We start from the raw sequence: 16,759 nt of genomic DNA, 5'->3' as shown, positions 1-16,759 counted from the left end.
CAGCAGATTGTCAATCTGATTTGCATGTATATTTGCTTTGAAGCATTTGCCCATTGGACTGGCACTTTTGTCCATCAGTCTCTAGAATGAGATAACCTATTCTTTCTCAGCAACTTTTTAATTTTTTCAAAACCAAGTATTTGCAAAGCTTTTTGTGCTCTTCTGTTTCTGCACTTCTGTCTCAAACTATTCTTAACCTACTGACAGCAGTTTGATCTTTCTGCTATTTCTTTTCCTATTCTATCCAAGTCTAAAACTGGCATTACGCAGACTGCTGCAGGAGAATTAAGTGCATTTTATAATCTAGGAAAATTATATTAAGTGAAGTTTCACATGGAAACAAAACTGAGTTACACCAACACAGCTAATGTTGTTATGTAGGCAGCCAAATACTAATGTACATAAAATGATTACCTGTTTTTAAAATGGGCTGGTTATCAGTGTATACATTACGTAGGCTGTTTGTATAAATTTTTGTTTTATTAAGTAGTCAGTAGTACATATTGTGATCATTCCTGCTTAACTTAAGTAAGTTATTGCAGGTGATTGTTATAGGATAAAGATACAGTGCTGCATTTTGTATTTATGCTGTTCCTGGAGAGCTGGACCCGAGCAATGCTGTACCTCCCCCTCGTGGTGAGATGGAGAGGAAGACGGAGCGCCTGGCTGGCATCGCCTTGGAAGCGACGCGAAAACAAGAAGTGGGATGATCTGTATTGATTCTTACGTGTTTTCTTGCCATTTTGAACGTGGGCAAATGTTTATTTAGGAATGGAAGTTACTGGAGGACATACTGTTCCGTTAACCATATTTCTCAGTGACAGAAACTGTTTGCTAATGAGGTATTATATGATAGCAATTTCAATATTTAAAGGCTGTGTCCCTTTTTCACTCGCATATATGAAAAGAGGCAATCTTTTTTTACCCTTTTGGCTGAAAAATTAGGATCATAAGCTTTATATTTTGCTTTTCTAGAAATATCTTGACTTACTTCATGTTGGAATGATGCTTGGTGTGGTTATTCTGTAAACTCGCAAAATATTTATCTGTGGTTAGCACTCAAAATACAATAGACTGAACCCTAAACTTCTTTAAATGGGACTTCCTAAACACCTGCTTCTTGCTTTAGAATGTGATTGCAGTTGTGTGCTAATTTCAGTGGTTAGATCAAGAAATGCTGTGCTGGCCTGAGTCATTTGGCTGCAGCGTGCATGGAAACAGCATCATTGTCACTGTCGATACTAATGACAGGAGGTGGAAGTTGTCCACCCTCTCAGTGCAGCTCTGCACTGCACTCTGGTGCCTTTCCTCTCCCAGCCCACCTTCTCAGGGCACTGAAGAGGCTCTGATAGTCTGCCTGGCTGCTCCAAGTGGAGGAATCGCGGGTGATGTGGGTTCTATGCAGTGATCTTGCGGCTTATGGAGAGAGAAAGTTCATTAGTTGAGTTTTCCTTTGTGAAGTTGTGCAAGCAGGCATTCATGTGCAGATGCGAGAGAGATGTGTTGAGTTCCATTTTGAAGCCGTTACCTGGCTGTGCTGTTTAGGCATCATAGAGGCCTTGGTCTATGCATACCTTGAGCTGGGGTGGTCCAGTGTGAATCTCTGGGTACCGTGACTGGCAGAAACAGAGGATCTAGTTATTGTTTCACAGCCTTTGGAGATCGTTTCCTTGGACGCTTAATCAGTGTAACACAGCAAAATAGAAAAGAAATGTTACCAGGCAGCTGAACTCTGGGAGGCAGCACTCATATGTTTTTTCAGCTGCATCTGATAGATAAGAAGGCTTTATCTATCTCTCTTTCCTGCCCCCCCCCCCCCAGCTTTTCACAAAATAATAGAAAAATATTTCTCTAAAACTTGTGAACAATGTTTGGTTTTGATGGCAGTGAAACCCCATTATCCTCTGTGTATTGATACTGGCCATTTAGAGACCAGGCACCTGTTATGGACGGGGTCATGCTCCAGTTATGATTTATGAGCTGGCACATCGGTTTGTGGCTGGGTAATGCATGCAGTCTTTACCAGAGCACTAAACATTTTGGGTCATGTTTCATCCTTTGGTTACGGCTGTGCAGAATCTCTGCTGTTCTGTAGGGTGCTGTACCAGTTTTGTAACATCTGGATGTGTTTACACTGATTTGAAATTCTCTTTCTTCTAGTGTAACGAACCTCTACGAGCAGATTTTTCCTCAAACATTTTCTTTCCTGCAAGGCTAGTAGAAGTTCTTAATCCTCTGTTTTTGCTTCAGAATATTTTTTTGAAAATATTTGAGGCTGATTTTATATTAGCCATCCAAGAGAACAGGACTTAACCACTGGAAAGTCTCATTGATATTAATGTATGAATTGTATGAGTGAGGGGGTTTCAGGTTGTAGCTTATATGTGAGACTTTGGTAAAGATTCTTGAAATGTGATATACTGCTATATGTGTGGAAGTATAACAGACTGGGTGGTGGTCTTTGATTTTGGTGATGTTGGTTGCTGGTTTTTTTTGTGCTGGCTATTGATTTGTAGATCTAGTGAGCCTTGAAGAGGGACCAGACTGAGACACTTTAATGTTATGCCTCTCTCTCTTTTCCTTTTTTTTACCTTCTCCCCATTTCCTTCCTTCCTTCCTTCCTTCCTTCCTTCCTTCCTTCCTTCCTTCCTTCCTTCCTGAGCAGTGAAAAAATAATACTAATATTTATAATCGTGTTGTTCAGCTGTGGATTTCTTGTGCTAGTTAGACTTTTGAAGGAGTAGAGAACTCCTGTGTTTGTTAGCATGTGTTTGTGATTCTTTTAGCATGTAGAAGTACAGCACTTTACCACTTTACACTCAGAATGTGCTTTGGACATATTTCTTCATGGCTATGCTGTATCAGGCCTTAGTGTTTTGGGAAAAAACCAGTTCTGAATAAACAGTTTAGATAATGACAGCCAAAATCTACAACAAGCTGACAGGATGTTAGAGAGAGATTATCTTGAAATATTGGGCCTGGTGAAAAGACCCAAGGGAGAAGTGGAGAATGCTATCTGAGGTGCAGACTTGACATTCATTGTATGAAAATAGTGCCAGTAAAATGAAGTAAGAATAAAGTTCTTGCTCCTACAGAGTACTAGGTCTTGTGGCTCTAGTACCAGGCTTCTGTGCAGAAGGGAGAGGTCTACTATCATATCCATTCTCCTGTCTTGCATTGCCTTTGCCATATTATCACTGTACTTGTTAAGATCATTTCTGTTTGCTCTAAGACTTAAACAACAAAATACAGAATTCTTTTGTTCAAGTTCATCTGGCCAAGACAGGCTAAACACTGTACTGAAACTATTGAGGCTTGGATTTCAAGCTACTTGAATTCCTTAAGATATTGAAGTCTTATTGTTTTCTGCCCTGATTTACTTGTTTCACATTCCTGCTGAAATGGAATAGCCTTCATATGAGAAAGTGCATGTTGTTATTCTGTGTAGATCCCATTTGTGATGATGTGTTGACCTTTCCTGACAGTGAAGATTTTGGAGAAGGAGTGGGGAAAAAAATTTTGTGAAACATCAAATTATTAAAATATCAAATTATTTAAGTATTCTTTATTGATAAATTTCCTCTTTTGCATAGGTGCTTGAAGTTTTGTATCTGTTTTGGTTTTTTGACTTCTGGAATTTTTGCAGACATGTAACACAATTTATCTTCATTCTGCAAAGTCAAATAATAATGCATGCTTTTGTCTTATTACTCATCAGAGCTGTGATTTATTTTTAACTATTTATAGCAGGATGTTCATAGACCTTTTCATTATTTATTACAGCCTGTGGGGAGAGATGATGCTTCATAATGCTGAGGACAGTTTGGACAGACTTACAGAGTGCCCCAAGAAAGCCATAACTGCATGTCCCTTAGGATTTGTGGCATCTCAAGCAAATCCAAAATGATTCAATATTTCTGCAATTAAATTTATTAGGACTTTAATGAAAAATTGAAACCAAATGCAGAAATAAAATAAATTCTACCAGGGCAAAAATTCAGTTCTTTAATTAGTTGCTTTGTATTTGTGCCCCTTAATACAGCTGTTCAAATGTTGCATTTAGGGCTCTAATGTGAAGGTTTACATGCTGCAAAGAACATCCTTGCATGAAATAGAGTAGAACTGGCAATGCAAGTTATTTTCATCGCAAAAATAGATTACTTTTAATCCAGCTTCAGTTCTTCTGCCTAATTGTGTGTTCCTTGATCATTTAGAGTATTCAAGGACTTCCTTATGTTATTGCTTAAGAAAATCTATCTAAATAAGAGTTTAGACTATGTCACTTGCTAGCTACATTCCTACAGGTACCTAGAGAATGTGATCAGATGCCTTTGAGAACATTCTTTTTATTTTTTAAATAGACTCTGAAGCATGGGGCTCCTGATGACAGTTAATTTGCTGAGGGAGGTGAAGTCTGGCAATATATACCAGCCCCTGCATGAGGGTAGTAAGCAGTCAGCAAGGATTACGTTATGAAGTTTAACGCAACCTTAGGAGGAAGATGGTTTCTTCTTATACAGAGGGCCTGTCCAGAATTAAACTCCCTTTGCTTGTGGATCCTTTAAGAACTGAAGGGACACTCCATCTTCACTCCTGCTCCACCCCCTCTCCTCTCCCAAAAAAACATGTTTAATATTTAAGGGTCATGTAGATGTAAAAGTTGAAGTTACCATTTAAACTACTGCATTTAAAACAATACGCAATTCTTTCCCTTGGTGGACACTCCTTTTCCTGTATGTGTGTCGGAAGGAGTTTAAAGTAAGTGAAAAAGGTGGCCTTCTTTTGAAGCAAGAGTGCTAATGCTGAAGTAATTCAAGTAACTTGAATGACTTCTTTTTCTGTCTATAGTTTTGTTGGTAGTGCTTGTTCTGTATAGAAATGCCTTGAAGTTGAATTTAGGAGGTGGTACTTGCAGTTGAATTTGGGACTTGTGTTTTCAGTATGAGAAGGTCATGCCAGAATTCATTCTGAAATTTGTATGCATTCAGTTAATTCTTAACTGTTCAGTAAAAACTGGAAGCATCCAGGCTTCATTGACTGAAAGGCAGAGTTGAAAACTGTGTGTATGCATGGGGCCATATCACCCTGTCCCATACACACTTTGTGTAGAAACATACACAAGGGCAAGACTTGGCTGCATGTCATCATATTCAGCATCTGATCAGTATCCTGGGAAACATCTTTTGTGAATATAAGGTTTCAGAAATTTCAAGGATTACATGAAGGGTTCACACAGACTAGCAAGATGGCTGAAAACATTCTGATGGAAAAGTTTTTATTTCTAAAAGGAGCAAACCCTCTGTAGCCTGATTCATCAAAACTGGATTGTTTAACAGAACTGTCTGTTGGATCTCAGTGACATTGTAAGTGGAGCCTCTCTGATGGGAATCTCATTAGTGGTCTAACGAACGCTGTTGTATGAGTTGATTACTGTCACTGGCAAAGTAGTGGTGTGGCACTGGGCACTTCCTGGTGCTTCTCTTTCTCCCTTCATGCTGCTGAAACTGTTCAAGGAAGAGTCTTTGTAGGCAGCTTTCTGGTCAAACAATAAAAGCGGTGTACCATATTGATTTTCTTTATGCTGTAAGCTGCCTTGCATACTGTTATCAATTTTCTTCCTGAAATTTTGTCTCTCTTGGTTTTGTAGAACCTGTTTTGCCTAATTTTCTCCTTCCTACCATCTTAATCACTTTAAATGTCTCCTTCTACTCCATCTTACTATGTCCCTTTGTTTTATTTAAATCAGTTATTCTCACGTATAAATACAAATCAAATTAATCTTTGTCTTGATGGTTTGCAAATTAATTTTATTCCAGACCTTTCTAGACCTCCAGCTAGAAATAGAGAGCACTTCTTATGGCTATTCAGTTGGAACTCATCAGCTCAACGTGGCTAAAACAGCCTTCCTCTAGACTCGCCTACTCCTGCTTCCTTGTCACTCTGGAAAACAGCCTGCTCCTGATGTTCATAACGTGTCATTTATTTCCTTTGCTCTTTCTCTGAGTTCAGAAACAACATAGTGCTAGATGATTAAATCTTGTTTCTCTAGGTAATTTCTTAAAATAAATTCATTGCTGTTTTAGCAAACAATCAAAACTTCCATCTCTTCTTCACCCTTTAAACAAGCTTGCCAAATAGTCCAGCATCCTTTCCTTTGTTTTCTTCAAGGCAGTTTTGCACTCTTACACTGATTCAAACAGATTCAGTGAAAATCGTTGTTGTATCCTGTTACAAAATGAACAGAAGAAAGCCATAAGTATATCTTCTCAATTTCTTTTCCTTCTTTGCATGGAGAATGGTCTTAACTTTTATAGACCTTTATAAACTCTCAGTCATTGCAGAACCATTACTCCAACCTCTTTCACCTATTCATTAAAATTTCGGGCTCAGTCTTGTGCTCTCTCAGTACAATATTATATTTTCTCCTTGAAAGCGTCTCTAATGCAGTCTCCATAGTATCTTGATGACTCTTTCTTTAAAACTCCTTTATTGTGATGCCCAAAAAGCTTGGAAATGGTCAAGTTGCTGGGATATTACTTTAAGTACCTATCAAACTGGCCAATACTGTCTGGTTTGGCTCTTTCTGCCTCCTTCTTTGTTATCTCTTACTGTGTTCTTTGATAGCAAGGTCCATTGGTGTCAAGACTGTCTTTGTTCTTTTTGTTTTGTGTGTGTCACATCTAGCGTAGCACTGGATTGTCACTGAAAACATTAAGACGATTATAACATTGATTAAGTAATTAATAATAGTTACAGCACTGCAGAGAGATTTTCTGTGGGGTATATTCTTGAGAGAGGTAGAGGTAGAAGCATGTAATAGAAATGCCAGTTGGTAATTTTATCCCTTTGGAATTTATCACCTTGTCTTCACTAGAAAAAAAAGTGGGTTTAAAAAAAAAAAAGCCAACAAAGAACAACCATCTTGCAAACAAAAGATGGTTTTAGCTAATGCAAAGGAGTATTTGGCTTCCTCACAAAAACACTGTCTGTTTTGGCAAAGTTAGGAGCTTTGGCTTTGGAAGATCCATGTTTGGAATAACAGGGTGTGTTGCAAGTCAAAATTCAGGTAGTTTGGCAGACACATACGCGTAATCTGGCATGCTGCCTTTCTGCACTGTGCCTAGCTGTAGCAAGTGCTAAAGTCCCTTGTGAACAATATATGAATCTCATTTTGGAAAAAAGAAAAAAAAAAAAAAAAAAGGGAGGCGGGAAGAGTGAGCCAGGATTTATTTTAACATTTAGTGGGTATAAAAAACAAGTATCAAGAAGTGAAACATTTCCGTTAAGCATTTGCTGTGAAAATTCTGCAACTTCTGGTTGCAAACCTCTTTTTCGCTTGGATTGGCTGATTTCCAGAGCATCAAGGCTAGGAATTGAGGGACTGAAATATAATCAGTGGTGATACATTTTAACCACATAAAACATTCTCTGCTTCCAAAGCCTTCCTGTCTCTAGTAAGCAGTGCAACAGCAACAGCTCCTTGCTGCTGGACTCCAGGGACGGGGAAAATATTGGATCAGAATGGTAAGAAGCTCTTTACTTTTCACTATGTCTCAGTTATTACCTTAAAGAATGCTTAAAAGATGATGATGAAATTAGTATGGATTAGTATTTAAACCAAGAAAACAGTGTGTAAGATACAGTGGTATTATCAATGTTTTGCTACGAGAGATCAGCAAAGCAAGTTGGTAACAAATATCTTTGGCACTGAAAATGTTGTGCAGCTTATATAAAATCTTTTAAAATTGGGAAACACTGCTGAGTAGAATTTGATGTAAATATAAGCCTGTCTACTTGTTTTATTGCAGGAGGACAGCTGTATGGGCTTTCAAAAGAATTTTTCATTAATAACTACTGACACTTTATATGTACATATATAAATTAATCTGTGCTGATCTCTTATGCACACTGTATGTTTATATATATTTCTTATGTTGAGTTTTTGTTGGGGTTTTGATGTTTTTGGGTTGTTTGTTTTTTTTTTATTTTTTTTTCAGTACATACCTTTGTCTGTTAGGGAGCTATGAAGTTTTTATTTTCCTGGGTTTTCCATCTGTGAAGACCTGTTAATCAGGCACATTGTGTTTCTCTATTGTAGTTGTGTGTTGGGAAAAATAACGAAGGAAAACTTTCTAGGATGATGATTTTATTTGTCGTAAAAATTGAAATATTCTGAGCTAAGTATTAAAAGAAGTAAAATATAGAATATAGTAGAATATAAAACACAAATCTAGTCCCTGAAATTATTGTAAATTGATACCAAAACTATTAGTAGTTTAAACAACACCTGAAGATGCAATAAAGATATTAACAGTTTTCTAGGTATTGAAGAATTTGGTGGGGGGAGGATGCAAATCTTGGGAATATTTCCTCCCAAGGCTCGTTAACAAGACTGGTTGTTTTTTGGGTTTTTTTTTATTTGAAATGTGCATCAAGCCTGATCTCCTGTATGGGAACTCAGCCATTCATTTTAAGTGCATCCTAAGTCCAGGAATACATTGATTATGAAATTACAGTATATGAGGGTGAAAGGAAAACAAATTAGTAAGTAAGTCTGAAGAGTACTGAAGTATGCTTACTTCATAGTCCAGCTGATGTGTGGGAAATTATTCTCTTTGTGATTCAAATGGAAGTGGAGATTTTTAAAAGAGCAACTATAGGAGTTTGAAAAGTGTACAGCAGATGTGAAACTGTGTCTGATTTGGTATTTTTAATCTTTTTTGTGTATTTGTTGTTGCTCAGCAATATGAAAATTAGAATGCAAGAACTAAAACTATCACTGAATGCTTGCTGATCTTTTCCTTTTTCAACTGGTTTCACTTAGCAGCAAGAAAAGAAATACTGAAGTACGGCAGATAACATGATTTACTGTTTTAGCCTATGTATTCCAGGTTATGACTATAAACACACTGTGATGTGTTAAAGATTTATGTTTTCCTTCTCGCCATGCAATGTAGATTAGAAAATCAATACTTGAATAGCAAGCAGGCTGTAAGCTTCTTGGAAAGATGATTAATATGAATCTAAGCGTGATGGTGGGGATTGTTGTTGTTGGTTTTGTTATTATTATTACTATTTTCTTGACAAATATCCCCAGTGTTGAGTGTTGATTAAATAGTACTGTAGTGCTGAAGAGACCTCAGTATATTGTTTCCTGGTAGAAAACAATGTGGTGGTGATGGTGTTATGTTAGTATTATCCTGTATCTGAATTTTGGTACAGGAAAACATTGGAGACAGGAGATTTGGTTGCTTTTCCCTGTTGTAAAGACAGGGCTGAACTAATAACAAGTGAGGTTATTCATATTTGCAGGTGTGTGATTCCTTAGTTCCTATGTGAGGCAAATACAGATATGCTTCAGTAACAGCAAATTAAGGAAGACTTTTCCTTCTAGGAACCTAATGTTCATGTACTGCTCCATATTGCTCTTGCTAAAGTTTACGCCAAAGTAAACTTGCATTGTGTCCTGCTTGACCTGGATTAGTTAGGTAGTATTTAGGTAGCTGCTACGGCAGTTCACAAGGGATCTATTTATTTCTGTTTGGATTGCCTGGGCAAGCATCTTGCATACCTTGTTGAAGGAAGACAAAAGAAGGAAACAAGAACCATCACACCCTCTAAAAAGATGAACCCTTAGTAATAATCAGCTTAATACTAATCAGCTATATAATAAATGGCATGGCTAAACCAAAGGCAACAGTCTCTTAGTTATGATTTTAAAATGATATGATTTTTTTTAGAATGTAAATACTAAATGATCTTAAAGAGGTCAGAATTGCAAGCTGTAAATGCTTTTTAGACACTCCAGTTTAATTATTTGAAGTGTTTTTTTCTAATAAGTTTAAGAAACAAAAGTAAAACTTCAAAGAATGTACCAGCCTTCCTTGAAAAATTGAAAAGTTGTAAACATGACTATTGCAGTGCTAAATTCTGGTAAAGTATTATCTAGGATTAGTGCAACAGATGCTGCGTACAGCGAAGTTTGTTTTAAGTGTCTATATCACAAAATTTAAATAAGCCTACTCAGCAATTGGATAAATGATTCATCCAAATGAATTTAGGTTAAATACTTCTATTTATTCACCGGGATTGAAAAAAAGTCTGATAATCTGCCTGAAAACGTAATGCTGTATTTAAAGAGGTATACTATACATTTGTAAACCATGTAGTTTATAGGTAATATAAAGTATGTTTAAGGAAAGGAAAATAGCTTTGTATCTTCTATGAAGTTGGTTCAAAACTTAAACAGTAAAACCTGAGGACACTATTTAGTTTTGTGCTTTTGTTCTCCGCCTAGTCTTTTCGGCAAAAACTAGTTTCTTCATTCAGAAGTAGTCATCTTGGCTCTCATACTACTACTGCTGAAAGAACATTGAAGGATTTAATTACAAGAAATCTAATGCAGTACGGCTGTGGTGAAATCACAGGTTTTGTGTGTATGTGTTAGTACTAACTTATAGGTCTCAGCTAACTTTTGGCACAGTTTGATTCAAGTGATGTGTCGTAGCTTTGTTGCAGGCTGTTTACCACACCAGCGAGTCTGTGCACCATTCTAGAGAAATACACACTTGCATGCTCTGTAAATATTGTTTGTGAAGGACAAAGGTAACCGCTCTGACCTTTAATTGAAATGCAACACTGAAATATCTCTGGGTATTTATTAGAGTTTATTCATAATGAAATAGGTTTGTGTTTTGAAATCTCAGCATCGATGCTTATAGAGCCTGAGTGCTTTCACTGAACACAGTATGACAGCAAGAAAGGTTTATGCAAGAATTCTTAAACTAGAATAGTTTTGTGGTGGATTATAATTTTTTAAAGCCATTTTCCTTTTGATTCATTATCGTTATACTCTGTAGATCAGGTTTGGCTCACTGAAATCAATCTTTTAAACCGTAGTATTACCTTGGCAGTATAACTTAAAATGAGTTGCTTTCAGGAAGTTATACATTTGCTGTGGTTTACATAATTTATTAGCATGTCTGTTGCATTTGTGTTCAAGACAGGATTTTATTTCCTCGTCCATGTGATACACAGAGAAACTATTAAAAAGGGATGCTTTTGGTGTTAGTTTGTGCTTCTGGCTTCATTCTGCTATCAAAAATGAAGGTTGGGGAAAATGAAGGCAGGACGAAAAGGTCAGTCTGGTCTCTAAGTGAAAAAATTGTTGTGAGCAGCTTCCTGAGAAATACAGCTACAGTGAGAAGGTGGTTGGATAATATATATTTTTCTGCATCTGGTTAATGTTTGTATTGCAGCATTTGCAATGTTTTGTAATATCAGGACAAAATTCTGTTGCCCATATATCTTATGACTCTCACAGCAATGTGATGTTTTGCCGCATATAATTTTTCTTATACTTCTAACCATACTGAGAGTACTTAAGACAGTTAAGGTAGAGACATAATGTGGACCTTTAATGTAAAAAAGGTTTGGAAAAGGGTACTGACAACTTTACACCCACTCAGTAGTGTGCAGCTGTAAGAGACAGTCATGAATTGTAGTCCAAGGGACATGTTTCCAGTGCTGTAGCGTGCTCCAGTAAGAACTGAGTCTGCGCAATATGTGACCGTGTACAGGTTTTGGATTTCCAGGCTTCCTCCACTACATAGAGTGGTGATGAGAAGCTACCATACCTAAAGTAATTCTCCAGATTTTGTACTTCTGTTTTGGGCCTCCTGTAAATCGGTTGTTTGTAACATTTTATTTAAATATACTTTGCAATGTTGCTGTGTCGCCTGGGGATACAGCTGCATAGTCAGCCCTATTGTATCATCTGATAATGAAATGGACAACTTGGAGGTGGGTACTGTCTACTCTCATGGAAGTGTGCCAGAGGCTCAACTTCCCCTCTGCTCAGCAAAATGCACCTCAGGTATATGGCTAAAGCTTTTGGATTCGTGAAGGTTTTTGAATGAGACTCACAGCAGAAAATTGGCAATCTCCGGTGTAGATTTTTATTCAGTTGAAGAGTGTAGATAAATCCTATGTTGAAGCCCACTGCACTTCTGCCTCCATTGCCGTAGTAGGATGGCTTTAGCTCAGTAATGATAACCTTTTGGATAGCACAGAGATGTTCTGAGACCAGGCGTTGAAACTTTTCTCCCCTTATGTGTTGGGATGTGGCTTTCATCGCATGTTTATATGTGATAATTCTCCCTGTCGCAGGACAGGGCTACCAGGCTAGAGGCTGCTGACGTGTTTCTTCCAATGACTGGACATATGCATATCCAGTAATAGGGCAAACTCTATTTTGGCCATACAATGGGTATTTATTCAGCCAGGTGGTGACCGAGTGGACATTCATTTGGGAAAAATGGCAAGGACGAGGATACTTTAGGACTGGACTTGGTTTAACTTTTTCCCTGTCAATACTTTTAATAGTTTTTTGTTGTGGTCCTTACTGTTCAGAAAGGAAAAAATCTGTGTAATGTGGTACAGTTTTTATCAACATTAGTTCTAGAGAGAAAAGTTTGGAAGAGTATGTTTGATATGGCCCAGACATGCTTTCTGAGCTATTGGTTCTTAAGTAGCCAAAGCTACTGCTCTGCAGATTTCTGACTCATTCAGGTAAGAATGAAGGGTAATCCATTGGCGGAAACTGGCCTGCGAAGAGGAAATGTTTCTTTTTTTTTTTTTTTTTTTTTCCATTGGAGAACTAGAAGGGCCTTATTTTAGAGAGCGCTGGAAAATGACATATTTAAAAAGACTTGTAAGTCAATTAAACTTAGACTTTTTTTCCGATTCTACCAAATTTATTGTATTCCCTGCTGTTAATTTTCTTACCTTTATCTTTGTAGCATCAAAAGTGATAGGCATGTTAAAAAGAGGTTTTTTTTTTTTTTTGTCCAACTCTTCATTCCCATATTATAGAGGATCAATCACAAAAGCAGAACTTGCATCTAATAATTCTTCCACCACATCACAAGTAGAGAGAAAATTGGTTTCCTTACACGTACAAAGCATGAGAAAATGAGTTCTATGTGAGGGATGGATACAACACACTAGAAATGCTTTAGGCAGACTATATTAAGGTTTCTGCTAGTATCTGTCTGCTGCAGAAGTAGTAATGAAATGATGCTCGTAGTTAATAGCTGCTTCCCGTCTATGTACTTAGGTTGGTTGTGGACTGTACTTCCGCTGTCCCTCAATGCTGGTGTGGATAACAGAATAACAGAAGTCCCCAAAAGGCTATATTTCTTTCATAAATTTACTAACAAAGTTGACTTCACTGTTGATTGGAGTCTCTTTTTAGTAAAGGGAAATATAAAAATAATTGTAGAAGAATGTGAAGGGTGAAGAATGGCATAAGGACTGCTAATGCATGTTGATGCAGAATGACCTTAATAGTCTTAACAGTTGTATTAATAGCAGCCTTATAGATTCCCTAGTGCAAGCTTATGAAAGTCGTGCATTTGCCGTGATAATTTTAACCAGTGAAATAGTCACTCTGATCTGTATCAGTGGTGATCACATATAATGTATGCTTCCAGTCAGAGGAGGGAGTAGGAGGATTTTTCAGGAACAATATAATTAAATGCATGTATGTAAAAGATACCTGCAAGATGATGCTTGAGAAAGTACTTTATAGAAATAGATAATTATAGGGGAAAAAATACTGTTCTGGAATTATAGTATGTGTTATTAACTTACGAGTGGTGTAAAGGTTTTCTGTGTAGTTTGTTTCCTATTTGTAACACAGTACTTTTTCTAATAATCTTTGTGTATTCAGAAAGAAATTTCAGATCAAAATGTTTTCTTGGCATATAACAGTGGAATTTTAATACAGAACTAAAACAGGACACTGTTGTAGAAGTTTGTTTCATAGCTTAAAAATTACTTACCCTTGAAGTACCCTTGAACTATGAAAACTTTGAGGTCATAGGTTTTCTTGTCTATTTACTGCGAATAAAATTGTGTGCATAGTTTACAATGTTGTGGATCATACCCATTTTTTTTAAAAACATCCAGAAAGGGTTATGGTATTAATTCACCTGCTGCTAAGTACTGTCCTACTTAGAAAGTAATTTAGAAGTGATTCAGATATCAGAAATGAAAACAGTGTCAGTTGCTTCGGGCCAAATCTTGCAAGCACTTAGTCCTGGGTATGGTGTGTTGTGACTTTCCCGGGATCACATCCTAAACAGGCAAAATTCCAGTTCTCCCTGCTCCTCCCCACTGTTTCTCCTTTTTCTGTGGAAAGAAAAAGGCTTCAGCGGATTGTTCTTTTTGTTTTAGCTGTCTCCAAACAAAGTTATAGGCGGTACATGTGAAAACGTTTTTTTTTTTTTTTTTTTTTTTTTTTGGCAAGAATGTACAGCTTAGAGGCACGTGAAAACTCTTGGTCAGAAATGCTGGTTATGGGCTATGCCCTTAGTATTGCCCAAAGAAACCTTTAGCAGGAGGAACTCGGGTCTCCTGAGGATGTGGTGTTGTGTGTTAGCTCTCAGCTCCAAACTGACAGGAGGGCCAGGGCCAGGCTGGTGCTTGCTGCCTTACCCCCTGCCTGTGCCCACCACTGATGAGTATTTTGCTTTGCTAAGAGGTAGGTTTACTTTGGGGAGGGTTCATTGAAGCTATCAAATACTTTCCACAACTGTTATTTAAAAAAAGCAAAAAGAGTCTTGTCATTTTAACTGAAAAATGGGAGTTAACCCATTGTTCTCTGTTTTAAAGGCAGAATCTTACCAATTTGCCTTACTGTAAACTTTCTTACTGAGTAAAAATTATGTTAGGATATTGCAACTGTCTGCACTATACTGAGATGATACAGTAACTGGATTAAGTGCTCTTGCCAATTCTGCTTTATGTTTTGGTAATAAGTGTTGCACAAAAAAAAAGCAGAGATTTTGACCTGACCTTAGGGCCTGACATTCACTAGGCTGCAGTGAGAAGCATAGTAATTTATTGTGTTATACACACTCTTCTATATTAAATTCTAAAATTGTTGTTTCCTGGAGGAGGCTTGGTATATAAACTGATGTACCTGACAGTTAATTAAAATTCAGTGTTGTTTGTTCTTGCTTAAATTAGTGATGAAAAGCTTCTAGGAAACACCAGAGAGAATAACTTTCTGGAGATTTCAAATTATTTTGAAAGATGAGATTTCCCACGACTCAGTTACTTAAAGAGTTGAAAAATAATTCAGATGCTTCTTTACCACCTGTCAATTTTTTTCTTTTTTAGAGTATTTTCTCTCTCTCATAAAGAAATGATTGAACTGCAGAGAAAACCTCTTATTTCCTTTTTTTATCTAGTACATTGTTTTCTGAGCCCTAGTTAGTGAGCTGCATGCACATACTACTTCTATTATAGGTTTATAACCCACCTGGACAAATGCATGCCTACTGTGAGTCCAGTCGTTTAATGAAGTTACTTCAGGAGCTGACTGGCATTGTTGTACAAACCAGAAAGAAGCATGTGTAATTGGCTTTGTTTGTAATGTGTAATGTGATTAGCCAGTTAATACCATTTACTTTCCCATGCACCCGACTTCCCCCACACAGAAAGATGCAGAAAATAGTATAAAAATAAGTTTTAAGCCACAACAATTAGGTCTCCAGATGTCCGATTCCTTGAGTTAGAAAACAACATAGTGCTTGTCTATTCCTGAAACAAAAATTATTTGGATAGTCCAAAACCTCTTTCATGATTACCCATCTGCCAGGGTGTGCCTTTCATTTTTCATGTAGCTAATAAAATTTCTAAGTAATTATTTAAATCATCGCTGCACAGCTCGTTACAGAGATCTCATGCTTGCTAATAACAACAAACAGAAGGCAAAATGACTGGCAAAGCATGTGGAGCACCCATACAGGGCTTGCAAGGCTGGAAGTCTATCATGGAGAAGCGAATAGTTTGGTGGATTTATGCAGGGTCTTAACGACTTCACCTATGTTATTTCCATATTGCCTCTTTGAAGAAATGCAGATAAAATACCAAGGGGCTTGGGAAAGAAAATTTTCCAAGCTTACTTGCTAAGTTTGTGCCTCTGATTTCCCCTCTAAATCAGACACTCAGATTCAAAGCTGTTCTTTCATATTAGGTACTCCAGTACAGTGGACTGCACTCATACCTGTGTTTAGGTAAGCGCACATCTCTAGTCTTACTGCTTAAATTTAGAATTTTACCTTTATCCAATTTTTGAAAGGTCACTTCTGCTTGAGTCTGACAGGTTGTGGGTGCTGACGCACTGGCAAATCAAGTCCTTTCTGTACTTTTACTGAAGTCACAAATGTTCCTGAATCTGTCTACTGCTGCACTCTTTGCTAGAGGTGCAGTTATTCAAAACAGCTGCAATTCACAACACCTGGAAGTTGTGCAACTCTTAAATGTCTAAATGTAAATTTAAGAATCTAATTTTAAGCAGGCAGATTTAATCATTTTGCCCTTGGTTACCCAGGAAACCATTTAATTACTATGCATTTACTTCAGCACTCTGCATGCAGCTTTTAAAACATTTTATTATAATTTTTCTTTTATTTTCTTTTAAGCTAGCTTGTAGAAAGGGCTGATTTGACAGCTCTGGCAAATGAAATAGTCTGCCTGCCCACAGAATACGTGTTCCCTAGACAGTGGCAGTCCAAACTTCCTCATGCTGTTTTGTAAGTGTGCTACAACTTTTCTTGGGGTGGAGAGGGGAAGAGCTGGAGGAGGAGGTAGAGTGGGTCCTTGTACTATCAAGTCTTTGCACCAAAACATGTAAATCATGTTAGGGAAAATGACCTGTATTTTCCTTCCCGCATAAAAACCAGCACAG

General features: G+C 37.3%; 1 protein-coding gene across 2 annotated transcripts in view; it reads left to right on the top strand.

Annotated features, from left to right (window-relative positions):
- The window catches only part of PLD5 (phospholipase D family member 5), a 172,284-nt gene that overhangs the window by 22,338 nt on the left and 133,187 nt on the right, over positions 1–16,759 (top strand). The window contains exon 1 of one of the 2 annotated variants that reach the window (XM_054062896.1): positions 7,406–7,524. The exons of the other annotated variant lie outside the window; for it this stretch is intronic. Coding sequence (XP_053918871.1) covers positions 7,522–7,524 — 3 coding nt within the window. The 5' untranslated portion in view covers positions 7,406–7,521. Of the gene's footprint in view, positions 1–7,405; positions 7,525–16,759 lie in introns of those variants that run through there. 2 annotated transcript variants of the gene reach the window in all.

Source organism: Cuculus canorus, chromosome 3 (genome assembly GCF_017976375.1).
Source record: "Cuculus canorus isolate bCucCan1 chromosome 3, bCucCan1.pri, whole genome shotgun sequence".
In the NCBI taxonomy this organism is placed as follows: Eukaryota; Metazoa; Chordata; class Aves; order Cuculiformes; family Cuculidae; genus Cuculus; species Cuculus canorus.
This window is presented reverse-complemented; position numbering and strand designations above follow the sequence as displayed.